The sequence below is a fragment of the Akebia trifoliata genome, chromosome 15 (assembly GCF_017979445.1).
Source record: "Akebia trifoliata isolate Shusen 1 chromosome 15, ASM1797944v1, whole genome shotgun sequence".
NCBI classification, from domain to species: Eukaryota; Viridiplantae; Streptophyta; class Magnoliopsida; order Ranunculales; family Lardizabalaceae; genus Akebia; species Akebia trifoliata.
In genome coordinates, this window is record NC_141389.1 from 29466163 (window position 1) to 29480061 (window position 13899).

A 13899-nucleotide genomic window follows, 5' to 3' on the forward strand; every position below is an offset into this window, starting at 1 on the left:
AACTCCACACGAAATCACACACAAGTCTCAATCTATCACTAATCGTAAATCGCAAGTCATGTATATATCCGAAACCCTCTCTTATTACCAAAATCGGTGGTTGAGAGCTTCTTCTTCTTCTCAATTTAAGATTCAACAACCTCCAACTCTTCTTCTGCAACAAAAAAAATGGTCTTTTATTAGCGTTTTTAAAACCCTAATTTTATCTATATTTCGATGGATCTAGTCTCTCCAAAGGATAGAAAAACTTCTACCAAATCTTCTCCTTTTCGTAAGAGAAGAAACATCTGTTTGGCTGTGGTAATTGGATTACTCTGTTTTGTTATAGTCCTAGTGATTCTAGGGTTTACTGTCTTCAAACCCAAACACGCCGTTACCACGGTTAATTCCGTAGACCTAAAGTCATTCCAACTATCACTCGATGTTCCAAGGGTGAGAGTCGATCTCAATGTCACAGTTAACATCAATCTCTCTGTTAAAAACCCTAACAAAGCTGGATTCAAGTACGGTAATGGTTCCTCTATATTGTATTACAGAGGAGATGTTGTTGGTGAAGCAGCAATTCCAGCTGGGAAGATCTCTGCTGGAGAGAAAATCCATTTGAACACGACGGTTACGGTATTGGCTGATCGATTGCTTTCTAATTCGGATGCTTATTCAGATGTGATTTCTGGTAATTTGCCACTCAATACTTATACTAAGATGTCTGGAAGAGTTATTTTTCTAAAAATATTTAAGCATCATGTGGTCTCATATACTTCATGTGATCTGTCAATAAATGCTTTGAATCAAACTGTTGAGAATTTGGGGTGTAAATATAAGACAAAGTTGTAAATGAGAGTTTGAATTTGTAGGGTTTGAAGAGTTTTCGTGAGGTTTGGTTTGGTTTGTGAATAATTAGGTTCTAGAATTAGACATAGATGTTTGTAACTTCTATCAATTTGATATTGTTATTTGTAAAATAATATTTTAATGTTGTTTTTTCAATCCATTTAGTGCGGTCTTGTTTGGTGAATTCGGATGTTTGTTCCGATGTGATTTCTGGCATGTTTGCACTTGTTTTTTGAATCTACAAATCTTTGATCATCATTTAGTGTTTTATACTTTGTGTGGTTTTTCTATCAATATTTTGGATTGAATGGTTGGGAATTCCTACTGTAGATATGAGACCAAGTTGTAAATTATGATTTTTAGATTATTCACGGTGTTTCATTCAGTGTGTGAATTGTTAGGTTCTAGAACGGTGTTCATTGTTGCATATTTTCAATTTGGTAATCAGTATTTATAACTTTGTAATTTAAAGTTGATTGCAATTTGTGCCTTTTAAATCTATTGTCTCATATTGTTTGTGAATTGTCTCACGCAAACAATGCTATATTATCATTGGGTTTGTTCTTGAGGATTTGTGATTGGCTATGCATGTTATGAACTATGACTTGGGCTTACATCGAAAAAAATTTTGATGTTCTCTTAGACGCCTGGAAGATATATGTAGATAATTGAAATATAATATATCAAAAAAAAAATATATAATATATATTATTTCCATTTGAATTTGTCCATTTTTATGCCAATGTTGCTAGTTTACATTCAACTAACACTATTTTAATAAATTCCAATGTTGGGTGTGTTTGTTCCATTTAATGAATAGATACATGAGGATTTACATATGTATTTCTTTGGCTGATATTTGGAATAAATTTTTTTTTTTGATAAATGCAAAAAATTTATTAGAGAAAGGAAATACAAAAGGAGGAGACTGAAATGGCCCCCGAGAAAAACAAAAAGACCAAAAAAGCAACAAAACAACAAAACAAACAAACAACACTAAGAGCCATATAGAGAGTCCCATTTGAACACGAATAAGAGGGAAGTGTCTTTGAAAATTTCACTGGAAGTTCTACTCAACATTAATCTACTAAAGAGCTAGATAATCTTTTGGTGACATTTCATTAATTCAATCAAAACTTGGAATTGTCTTTTTAAAATTTTTCTTTAGACCCAGATACTAAAAGTCAAGTTTGGAGCTTGATTTCTATAATTGATGATCTTTTGGTGACATTTCATTAATTCAATCAAAACTTGGAATTGTCTTTTTAAAATTTTTCTTTAGACCCAGATACTAAAAGTCAAGTTTGGAGTTCGATTTCTATAATTGGCTGAAGGATAGCATGAGTGGCAGTTTGGGTAGAGTTAGTTTTTGGACTGGACCAACCCAATTCTTGGGGCACTAAAACAAGAGTGTTGCCTTGATGCAAGCATAGTATAGGGTTTTCCAGTTGTTATGAAGCAGAATATTCTTGGGCATCTCGTTAGCTTGGAAGCCAGTTAAGGTTATTTGTGATTCCATAATTTGTGTCAACTTATGCCCATCATGTATACCTGATAGATGTTCTTTTCTTTACTTATATGGAGGGTTATATTAGTTAGCTTTTGAGAAGGAGAATTTGCAGGTTATGATCTCATCAACATGGTTGTCTGTTTTTCGAAGTCAATCATGAATGGAATGAAATTTTCGATCCGGATTCATGTAATCATATTAGGGGGTGGGAGACTTTTACACTGGCTGCCGACTTGACACAACCCTCCTCCTTTATCTGTGCTCGGGACTGGCAATGTAGTGTAAAAGGAACACTACATGGGCGGAGTTTATAAACCTAACACCTAGAAGATCTCAATTTATTAGGTTAATATTTAGGTTAATGTGATCGAAGGAGTTCTAAAGCACTTTAAATAATCAGTGGATGAAATGGTTGGGCGAAATGTGCTCTGCTTCCTTTATGTGATTTTGTATTAGAACACCATTCTTTGCTCGTGCAAATTCACAAAATTTTGCAGTCATGGACATTGAGTTTTAGGGTGACAAAAATTTTCTCGTGCCGTTGGGATTTTTCTTAAGAAGGTTTGCAAGGGCATGAGGTTGGCCAAGGGCAAACAAGCATCCAATTTAGTTGAGGAAGCTCTCAAAGGAAATGACTTTTTAGTTTAAGCAAAAACAGTCGAAGGCCATGCAAAGTGGAGAGATCTTTCCAATCTAGTTGAAATTTGAGAAAATGTAATTCGTGCTTGGCACTTTTGGGAGGATAAAGCAAGGATTGTTTTAGGGATGGTTTACTTTTTTTTTTTCCTAATGAACTGGAAGGTACCTTTTTAGAATCAAAATATGACACCCTGAGTTTGAATTCTTCATTGTATGATTTAAGGATTTGAATCTTGAATTCAAATTAACGTCTTATGCAAACTATCATGATATTAGCTCTATTGGGCCGGCTCAATATTATTTTTCCAAACCTGAACTTGGCCATACTGTGGAGTTTGGGTTGGGCTTGTTGGGGCTGAGCTTTGGGTCCTTTTTTATTTTTTTTTAAAACACGCCCTTATTTGGGTTCATTTAGGAGGTTATGAACCGTTGATTAGAGTTCTGTTTGGTTGCTCTCCTTAAAAACAGGCGTGGACGGGAAACATTTGCAGTTTAACACAACAAAACTTGAAATCCCACCTAGGTTTTGACTTAACCTTTGAATCTATTTTGAAAAGAAACACAATTACACATATTAGAAATTAATCATTTTTTTTGTACACTTGTCAAAGCTCTTCACCATGTTTAGCTTTCCTCCCTTTCGGCTTTTCTGAAAATTCACTCTTTAGAAAGTCCTACATGAATAGAACCACCCCCCCCCCACCTTTTCCTCTCAAAAGAAGAAGAAGAAAAAGGAAAAACAGCTCTCACAAGTTATACCTTAAAGATGCAGTTCCCTTTCCTGGTTTGGTTTGTAAAGGTCGTAAGTGCCATTGATTTAGTCTTGGTATTTTTTGGTTATTTGGTAGTGGGTGGAGGTTGGATTTTGACGGTGTGGGTTATTTTTAACTGTCATTTTTTAGTCATAAATGAGGGGCATTGTGACTTTTTCCAAAGAAATAAAAGTTGTAGAACGTAAGAGTTGTGTCATTGGTGTGGAGAGACAATTTTTTCTTTTTGAAGTTGAAAGGAGGAGAATTATATGTGATAGAAAAACGCTGGGGCGACTTCAAGATTGGACCTACTATCGCAAATCTTGACATGAAAGTGGATAGGAAGCATCCTATGGTTCTCTATGTAATAACTAAGAAACTAACTGATGCGTGTGATAGGGGTAGGAAGAGTGGCTTGTTCCCTCATGAACTCGACTTATTGAGTACACACGCAACAACCATCCCTTTGATGAGTCAGGAATCAGGTTTCTGGATGTAATTGTTTAATACTCTTGATTGTTGGGGAAGTCTGAAATCATCTTTTTTTTTGGATTGGGACAAGTTGCTGCCGCCATTCTAATTTAATCAAGTAAGAATAAGAATAGTAAATTAGTAGATTTAACTAATTTTTTACATGGAAGTGACGTGTCAAACAAGTATTTCGTGTGATTTTTTTGCTCAAAAACTCACCCGTGCATGCCACATCTAATAAAGTTAGATTTGTAACTAATAAGGATAGTTTTGTAAATTAGGCGTACCATTCAATACAAATAGATTGATTGAACTACACGTGGTATTTCCAATTGGGTATCCTAAATATTGATGAAAAAAATATAGATGAGAAATAAATACATGTGTGAAAAGGGTTCTATCGAAATTTTAAAACAGAAGCGTGTTGCCCAGTTCAAAGTCGGACTCAAATTAACGATGGATTTTATTAACATGGTTAAAGTGCATTAAATATATCTTAAAAATTGATTTTTCTCGTTTAATAATAAATATATAATTTTTATTTTTATTTTTTTTGAGTCTAGATAGTGTGTTTTGGAAGGAGTTTTAAGATAAATTTGATTCCTAAGTAAGGCGTTCTTCAATATAGAACAGTCCAATGGGACCACATAGAAACCGTTTTGGATAACGACTCTTACCAAAATACCCTCAAATGTCTATTATGTCTATTTTTGGATTTATTGTAACTTTAACATTGGGCCCTTAGGTCACATATTAACAAGACCCATGAAATGATATTGAACCTAAAAAGTTTTTCTTTCTTTCTTTCTTTCTGGTATTAGGAATAATGACATTAAAAATTTTGGGCTCACACGGCATAAAACGCGCTGACCGACTTCGGTATTTCAAATCTTTCCTTTTAATTTATATATGATATAAGTAATAAACAATAAGATTATTGCTAGAGTGACTTTAACAGTGACATATATTCACACTTAGCTGACGTGGAGATGTGTACGAAACATAGATCTTTTCATCCAGATACGAGTGGAAGAATCTGATTCAATGTATACTCCACGTTAGCAAAATGTGAATCGGATGAAATTATTAAAGTCAGTCCTGCTAAACTCGAATAATAAATATAGTAGGTTGGGCAGTTCAAAGCATTTAAGCCCACCCTCTCTCTCTTTATAAATCTAACCAATCTCTTCAACCGAAGCACAAATCCTTATTTTTTGCTCTCTCTGTTTATCTCTGCGAAACCATGTACAAAAAGATGACGGAAACTGAAGAAGAAGAAGAACGTCGAAAACAGCAGCGATACGTACGGAAACGGCGATGGTGCATCGTGACAACGGTGGTGCTGTTCCTCGTCCTGATCTTGTTTATCATCTGTATCATCCTGGCGTTCACCGTCTTCAAGCCCAAAGACCCCCAAACAAAAATCGTCTCAGCCACAGTAGATGGAATCTCTCCACGTGTCTCATTACCAGTAGTGAAAATAGATATTAATATTTCCGTAAACCTGGAGATACTCGTCCACAACCCAAACCACGCAAGCTTCAAGCACTATCCTGGAAAGAGTCTGGTTCTGTACAGAGAAAAGCAGGTGGGAGAGGTGGAGTTGTCTCCTGGAAAGATTCCTGCGAGAGGATCTGAAACGTTGAAATGCAGACTTACTTTGGAGGCTGATGAGTTTGCATCGGATCTGAAGCATTTGATTCGCGACGTGTTGGGTGGAGAAATGGTGATCGACACGAGGTCAAGGATCCCTGGAAAGGTGTCCTTTTTTGGGATCAAGAGACACGCTGTAGCGTTGTCTGTGTGTCACATAGCGTTCGGATTTCCAGATCTGAAGATCCGTCGCCAAGACTGCAATCACAAGACCAAGTTGTAACTGACGTCAGATATTTTATTTTTCCCGGAGATTTACGCTCGTTCGTGAGATACACATGTGGGATTTGTGAAGCTTTTTGTACGGTATTTACGGATACACGTCCGTCCATATGTTTGTAAATTACTTGGAATTCTATTTTATTAGGCCGTTTATTCTTTTTCTTCATTTTTTTTATTATTTATAAATAATACTATTTTAAAACAGGGATAAGATGAGAGAGAGAGATGTGTTAGTAGGATGTATATGAATGATGTTTGCTAAATATGAAGATAGATTGGTTTAAATAAACTACGATGTATTCCTTCAAATCTTATTTATATATATATATGATTCAAATTTGTGTGCCAAAAGGGGTTTCAGTTACCGAAGAAGACACAATCCATGGAAGAAAGTGCCCTATGACTGAAAATTTCATTGGTTTTATTTAGCTGTTTCCATAGCAGAGAAAGAAACTTAATGCTAATTGCAAAGGACAAAGGATGATTTCATGTTCATGTTTATATACACAACAGATCTCAGGGTATTTACATATACAAATTCTATGGAAAATCTGTTTAAGAAAGCATCTTCATAACCCCGACGGGTTGGCTCAATAGCAATTTATAACTGATAAGTGGTGAAAGTTTGTTGCCCATGTGGGTGCAACAAGGAGTATAAATTTTATTTGTGGGGGCAACTAATCGAGATATATAAACAAAAATATCTATAACAAAGAAACATAGGAAATAATTTGAGACGTACATGTGTCACCTTGCAATCTATAACAAAGAAACAAAATCAAGATATATAACCAAAATATCTTTTTCTTTAAATTTAAAATGAGAAAGACGAAACCATCTCTCTTTAAGTGCAAAACTCCATTGATCACTCAACAATCAAAATGGGCCTCCGAGAGAGCAATGCTTGCTATATCCAATTCAGATCATGAAACCAAACAAGTGGTATGAATTTGGCACAAGAACCTGATCTTCTTTAATAGAATCCATGTCAATATTTGGCAACAAATAACAAAATTGGGCTTGCGGTACACATGAGGAAGATATTATTGGAAAACCCCCCACATCTTTAACGCAACACCACGACATACTGAACTATATTATGCTCTCTGCTTTCGATATGTATGATTTCATCTTGGGATATCCTTCAACTTCATGTTGTACGAGCAGTTCCTTCCTTGAAGTCTGACTTTGAAGCGGGTAGCCAACTCCAAATTTTGAAGGAAACAAGACACGTGGTGTTTTGAATTTATTTCACACCCCTACATTTCCACCAAAACTTGAAACACCTCCTTGGAATAATCCATTGGAGATGGTTCCTTCAAAATTTGAAGCAGGCTGCCTGTTTCAAAGCTTTTTCCAGTTCTTTGAGGATGAAATCCCTGCCCTCATTTTCTTGCCCCTTATAGAGCCAAAGTATTCTCCCAAGTCACCTTTTGAAAGCGATCAACGTGTTACTGTTTGATCACAACTGCACAATCTAATGATGCAAGGAAAATTCTTATAAATCTACATTTCTCAAGATGTGTGATATGAACTGGTCATATTCTAATTTCTTTTTCTTCACCTTGTTTATATATATATATATATATAAATTATCTAATATTTCAGGATAGGGAAGAGGATACCATGGGAACTCTAATATCAATTATCTGTTATATCAAAGTAAAATATGTATATAAGATATTAATATGTGCAAATAAAAATAGAGAGACTATATTGCCACACCAACTTTTGCGAATGCCCCCCTTCTTTATCATTTCATGCACTGAAAATGGCAAAATTCTGATTCCAATACACTATTTATTTTATTTTTCTATACATATTTTTCTAGTGAATTCATCACTTTATATAATCAATGAATTTACTAATAAAATACCAATGGACTCACCATTACCTACGATCTCATTGGTAATTTGTCAACGAATTTATTGATTATAAAAGTGATGAATTCACTAAAAAAACATGTTTTGGGAATTAAAATGACGAATGTATCAAAATCTAAAATCCTGAAAATGGCAAAATTCTGATTCCAATACACTATTTATTTTAATTTTCTATATATGTTTTTCTAGTGAATTCATCACTTTATATAATCAATGAATTTACTAATAAAATACCAATAGACTCACCATTAATTACGATCTCATTGGTAATTTATCAACAAATTTATTGATTATAAAAGTGATGAATTCATTGAAAAAACATGTTCTGGGAATTAAAATGATGAATGTATCGAAACCCAAATTTTGTCATAAGTTGCACACGGTTTGAGAAATATCTCTACGTGAGTCACCAGAGGATTAATACACATCTTTTGTGGGGATGCAGTTAACAAAAGTTGGTGTGACAATAGAAGCTCCCTAAAAATAAAGATTATTTGATGGGAATATCTTCGAGGGAAGCCCATGATAGGACAAGTAAACAACAAATGATGGACCCCATTTCTGAAAATTACATAGAACTTTTGTAGCCGTTCAAATCTAGATCTATGATCATATATAGATAGAATCAGAGGATCTGTATTCTGTAAGGGTTTGGATAAAGTAAATTCCACAGAGAGATAGAGAGAGTTGTAGATAAGGTGTCACTTTTTGAATTTTCTTTCTTAATTTTGGTTCCAGAGAGAAGCAGAGAAGAAGGGATTGCTCTTTCTCCGCTGAAATGTTACCTCCCGCGACACTATCATTCGGATCCTGTGTCGGGTTTTCTGCCCTGACCCATCAACCCGAGAAATGCTTTCTACTCCCCACCAGATCTAATTCTACTAATACTAATACCTGCAACTTCAAAGGATTGGGGAACAAGATGCCCCTTTTCCTTAAGACTAACAGTCTCTCCGTCAAGACTTCCGTTGCCGTCGACCCCAACCTGCTTGATTCCTCCGATACCACCGACAAGGTTAGTGCCTCTCTCTCTCACTTTCAGAGGGAATTAGAAGATTAAAATTTACTCTCTTTTTTTCGTTCTATAATATAAGTTTTTCTTGAATTATTTTGAAGCTTGGCTAATAATCTGGATTTAATAATTTAAAAAAAAAAAAAATTTTGAATTTACGCTAATCACCCTTATCTGTAAACAAATTGACCAAAACTTCTTTACATGAAGATGGTGATCTTATCTGTCTTTGTAAAGGGCCATGTGTCAAATTAGGATAGATGGGATATGGATTCTGTTTATCTGATAGACTTGTTCGTAAGGTAAAGTAGGATATTTTTATTGTGTCTGATGGAACATCTATGATGCTGTTCACATGCCACGTCAATCGCGTATAGACCAAGTATGTTTTTTCGAGTCCGATTATCACTGACTCCATTTAAAAATGTCCCATTGAAGCCTTGGAATTGGACATTGGCATACCCATTATTTCAAACTAAATATTAATTTATCAATGAATGTATATCAGTGTGAAGGGTTGTAAGCATAGTCACCAAGTTGGAACATGGGTTTAAAATGGCTATGGAAAAGCTTCGAAAAAATCGGGAAAGAAACGGAACAAAACTCGAAAAAAATGTAATATAAATAATTTATTATGATATTAGACGTTCATTCTAAGTTTCCAATATGTTTTGAGAAAAATGACACTATCGAATAAATATATGCATGATAACATGTTTCCACGCATAATTATACATATTTTTTTTTTATCTAATAAAAGTTTAACCATCAATTAATGAATCTTTTGAGGAGAATGAGACACTATTGAAAAAAAAAAAAAAATCCATAACATCATAGACATTATCATTAAATCTCATATTAAACAATATTTATGAATCAAGTCATAAACAACCATAAGACTATAGAAATTAACCATAGGCCTACAAAAAGTGGGGTTTTATAATTTTATTATTTAAGGAAAAAACACATGTTTAAAACGTAAAAACACATTTCTTTGAAAAAGCTGAGTTTTTTGTTGTTTTAATCGTTTATACTTGGCCAAGTCTTTGGAATCAAAATTGCCTTCTACTAATTACTGACTACAAATCTCGGTTTCTTAGGAAAAAAAAAAAAAAAAAAAGTCTGATCCGATCAGCCTGTTGAAACTGGATTTGATGGGTACCAACAAGGTTTTAAATGTTGTATCAAAAGAATGTTTCTAGCTATTTTTTTGATTCCTCTACTGGTTCTCTCTTGTTGAAACCAAAAACCTTTAGGGAGATAACATGTCTTTTTTCTCTTAATTTATCAGGAAGTAGCCAAGAAATATTATTTTGTCGTGGCTAACGCAAAATTCATGCTGGATGAAGAGGAACACTTTCAAGAGCTCTTGTCAGAGAGGCTTCGTTACTATGGAGAACGTAACAGGGAGCAGGATTTCTGGCTTGTTATCGAACCAAAATTCTTGGATAAATTCCCAAATATCTCCAAGAGATTAGCGAGACCTGCAGTTGCTCTAGTTTCAACAAATGGCCCGTGGATTACGTAGGTTTCAGTCCCACAACTGTTTATATTTTAGACTATCTTGTACCCACTTCATGTTAAGTTTCTAAAGTACATTGTTCCTTAATGGGGTTTGGCAGGTTCATGAAGCTGAGATTGGACCGGGTTTTATCGGAGAGCTATGAAGCTAACAGCCTAGAAGAAGCATTAGCCTCAAATCCCACTGATTTGGAGTTCAAGAAGCCGGAAAGCTGGGTTGCACCTTATCCAAAATATGAGTCTGGATGGTGGAAGCCTTTCTTGCTGTCAGGCTCCAACAAGCCAAAGGCATGAAATTTGTTCTTGTTATGTTTAATTACCTGCATTTTGTTACAACTATTGTAGTCAAATTTGTCAGAGTTCATCGGTGACTTAGTGACTCTTCTATGACAAAGGAGAGTAAGTTTTAAGCTAAGAAACCCCAATAAAAGTGTTTCATATGGTAGTTTATCACAAAACCTTCAATAACGAATAAAATAACAAAAACTGAAACGGGAGGTAATAAAATTCAATGGTCGATTACAAAAGTGGAGCTAATACAGAATGCTAATGGTACTCTAAATAATGAAGCTAAAAATGGAGGGTAGTACAACCTCACCTCATTGTAGAGAAGGAGAAAGGATTTACTCTCATGGTGATTACTGAATTTTACTTCTCAGTGTTTCTTCTTATCCTTAGTAAAGGAGCATTTTGGAAGCTTTTGGAGAACCTTCTCGTCCAACACTGCATATTGCTTGTTGATTTCAAACATCACCTTCTCTGCCGAAGTATCCACCTGATCCTCATGTTTCTCGTAAAGCATTGGTACCGTGTGCAGTATAACAAACACTGCACCCCACGGAGAAATATAAAATTACAGTAAGAAAACAAGTGAGATGCAAACGCTCTTTCTACACAAATGCTAAAAAATACGGAGGTGGGGTGCAGATTTCCTTGATGGAAATTCGTAATTTGATCAAGAACCATACTATAGGGACTTCGATCAAATTATGCAAACCATACAAACTAAAAAGAAGAAAGAAAACCAATGGAAATTCACATAATGGTGTAGACCTAAATCACGTGGCGTGTTAGTGTACAATTAACACTAACTACAAAACTAAAAGAAAGCAAAGAAGAATTCTTTCCCTACAATCCGATAGTGCAAGAAAAGGGATGGGAACAAAACTGACCGATGTAGAAAAGGGTGAGGAAATTGAACCAACTACCAATAACAGAGATCACCCACAATACCGCAATCACCTGCAAATAAATTTTTATTTTTGATGGTTAAAGATCTAAGAGGTCTGACATTAAGGCTTATGATGCAAGATTAGATTAGATTAGTTTAAGAACCATTACTGCAAGGAATTTCTTCAAGTTCTTTCCGGAAGCTACTTCTCTGAAGGTTGCAAATGCACGGTTAATTTCGTAGCTTATTGATAAGGCAATGCTAACACACAAGTCTTCTGGTAACACAACCTCAGGAAACCTTGGAGGAGACCTGAATCCAAAATATATAGATTAACATCAAATAATCCAAAAATGTCTACAATTTTATTTTCCATGAATATCATCATCAAATAACCTTCTGAAAAATTGGGGTGTATTGTGTGGACTGTGGAGTGATAGAAGTAGTGTTTGTATCTTAACGGCCACACTAAACTACCGAAATCCCAACCAAAACTGAAATCTTGAACTACAAATGGAAATTGGTCTCCTATAGGGGTATTGCATGATTTGTCTTAGAAAACTTAGCAACAAACAATATTAATGAGAAATTCGAAAAATGGAGACAAGTAGGAATTTATAAATAACTGAAATACAAGAATAAAAAAAGTTAAATTCAGAATATAAAAAGATAAGTTTTCAATTAAAAACGAGTTAAGGGAATAATATTATATAATACCCAAATACCAGATGTGAGCAGTAAATTTTCAAGGAATTGCCTCAGGTGTTACTTCAATGAATTGAATTAACTAAAAAGAGAGAATTATGCCAAAGAAATATAGGAGACGACAGGATAAAAAGCATCTATGGTTTGTATCTTGATAAAAAGCATCTATGGTTTATACACTCTTTCACGTCAGGATGTGCGATATGAGGTACAATCTTGATGTCACTCCAGCACAACTCTTATCAGATATTAAATGGTAAAAGAGCTACGGGGAAGAAACTCACCTGTTGACGAAAGAAGATAAATTGGTCCAGAGGAACAGTACTGCCAATGTAAGTATAAGAGAATGGCAAACAAAAGTAAGCAAGTGATAGCCCATGCACTCGAAGAGAAGCCATATAACACTGACACCAGCAAGTATGCAAGCTGATATCCCTTTATCTCTCCACAGTATAATGTCAGCCGCTGAACATAAGAACAGACCACCAATTACTAGACAGGGGATTTAATAAAAAAAGTGCGAAAGAAACAATTCACTAAGAAAAAAAACTGTAGAGGAAATCACCCGAATTTGATAGTTTCAAGCATAGAAGGTTAATCAAAAAGTTCAAGTGCTTCTTAAGCAATACAGTATGCACAAAATAAAAATTTAGATTTTTTTCGTTTAATAGTCCAAAATTTTGATTTTTATTTGTGTGCAACACTCAAATGTATTTCCATTATTGTGATTGATTAGCTAAAATGTCTCTAAACCAGTGTTTTACCCAAGAACAACAAACATATGGTATTAGATTTGGAACTTGTACTCTAATGCAGTTTGTCCATTGTAATATCTTATTCTTAGTTATATGTACCATTTCTCCTCATTATTGTGCTTTTTTTTTCTTTCAATAAATTTATGAGTCATGCTGGAGTGACCTTAAGATTGGACCCACATCTTGATGTGAGGTCCAATCTTAAGGTCACTTGAGCATTATTCTAAATTTATTGCCCATCAAATGTAGAAATAAAATTGTGCAATGGGATCCATACTAACTTCCAATTGATTCAGTTGTACTCAACCATGCATCATTTTTGTTCTTCTTTTGACGAGAATCATCATCGCTATCATTGTCTGTCTCTTTCTCAACTATTTGGATTTGGCAACTTGAATCATATTTCTCCCATCATCTCTACTTAGATTCTAGAGCTACATGTTTAAAATTCTAAACTTTTTTCAATTAGTAAAGCACATAACTAATGGGAAAAAAAAGAAGAGAGAACATAATGTTAGAAGACACAGATGCATTACAAACAGTGGAGGGAGAGCTCTAGATAATTTACATTTTCCACCGCCAAGGACTGCGTGCACAGGTTTCTGCCTCCCAAACAAGCGATTCTTCCTCGAAAGCAAATGTGTCTCACTTTCAGAATCCGAAGAGGAAGATACATCGTGGTTATGAATCTTCTCCATTACTGATTCAGAAGCAATGTCTTCTACGGGATCCAACATTTTTTTCCCTGTAAAATTAAGGACACAAGAAAGAAAA

The 13899-nt window shown here is 34.8% G+C and overlaps 4 protein-coding genes across 5 annotated transcripts; 3 read left to right on the forward strand and 1 right to left on the reverse strand.

The window, feature by feature from the left end:
- On the forward strand, nt 1–6244 carry LOC147385173 (Late embryogenesis abundant (LEA) hydroxyproline-rich glycoprotein family). 2 transcript variants are annotated; one of them, XM_086425663.1, is made up of 3 exons: nt 1–673; nt 5025–5082; nt 5459–6244. In XM_086425663.1, the coding sequence occupies exons 1-3, from the start codon at nt 217–219 to the stop codon at nt 5460–5462; spliced, it is 519 nt and encodes a 172-aa protein (XP_086281789.1). In that variant the 5' UTR covers nt 1–216; the 3' UTR covers nt 5463–6244. The 2 variants fall into 2 exon arrangements, with proteins under 2 accessions (XP_086281789.1, XP_086281790.1); XM_086425664.1 differs by lacking the exon at nt 5025–5082 and having other exon boundaries at nt 9–673.
- On the forward strand, nt 5521–6079 carry LOC147385174 (Late embryogenesis abundant (LEA) hydroxyproline-rich glycoprotein family). Its single transcript, XM_086425006.1, has 2 exons — nt 5521–5576; nt 5782–6079. Exons 1-2 carry the CDS (start codon nt 5521–5523, stop codon nt 6077–6079), a joined length of 354 nt encoding a protein of 117 aa, XP_086281132.1.
- Nucleotides 6245–8584: 2340 nt separating the features above from the next.
- Nucleotides 8585–10952, forward strand: EMB3143 (YCF54). The gene is made up of 3 exons (XM_086426293.1): nt 8585–8976; nt 10265–10497; nt 10596–10952. The coding sequence occupies exons 1-3, from the start codon at nt 8740–8742 to the stop codon at nt 10786–10788; spliced, it is 663 nt and encodes a 220-aa protein (XP_086282419.1). The 5' UTR covers nt 8585–8739; the 3' UTR covers nt 10789–10952.
- A 41-nt stretch (nt 10953–10993) lies between these two features.
- Nucleotides 10994–13899, reverse strand: LOC147385176 (reticulon-like protein B5). The gene is made up of 5 exons (XM_086426292.1): nt 13694–13899; nt 12655–12835; nt 11836–11977; nt 11667–11736; nt 10994–11322 (listed from the first exon to the last, which is right to left on the reverse strand). The coding sequence occupies exons 1-5, from the start codon at nt 13860–13862 to the stop codon at nt 11150–11152; spliced, it is 735 nt and encodes a 244-aa protein (XP_086282418.1). The 5' UTR covers nt 13863–13899; the 3' UTR covers nt 10994–11149.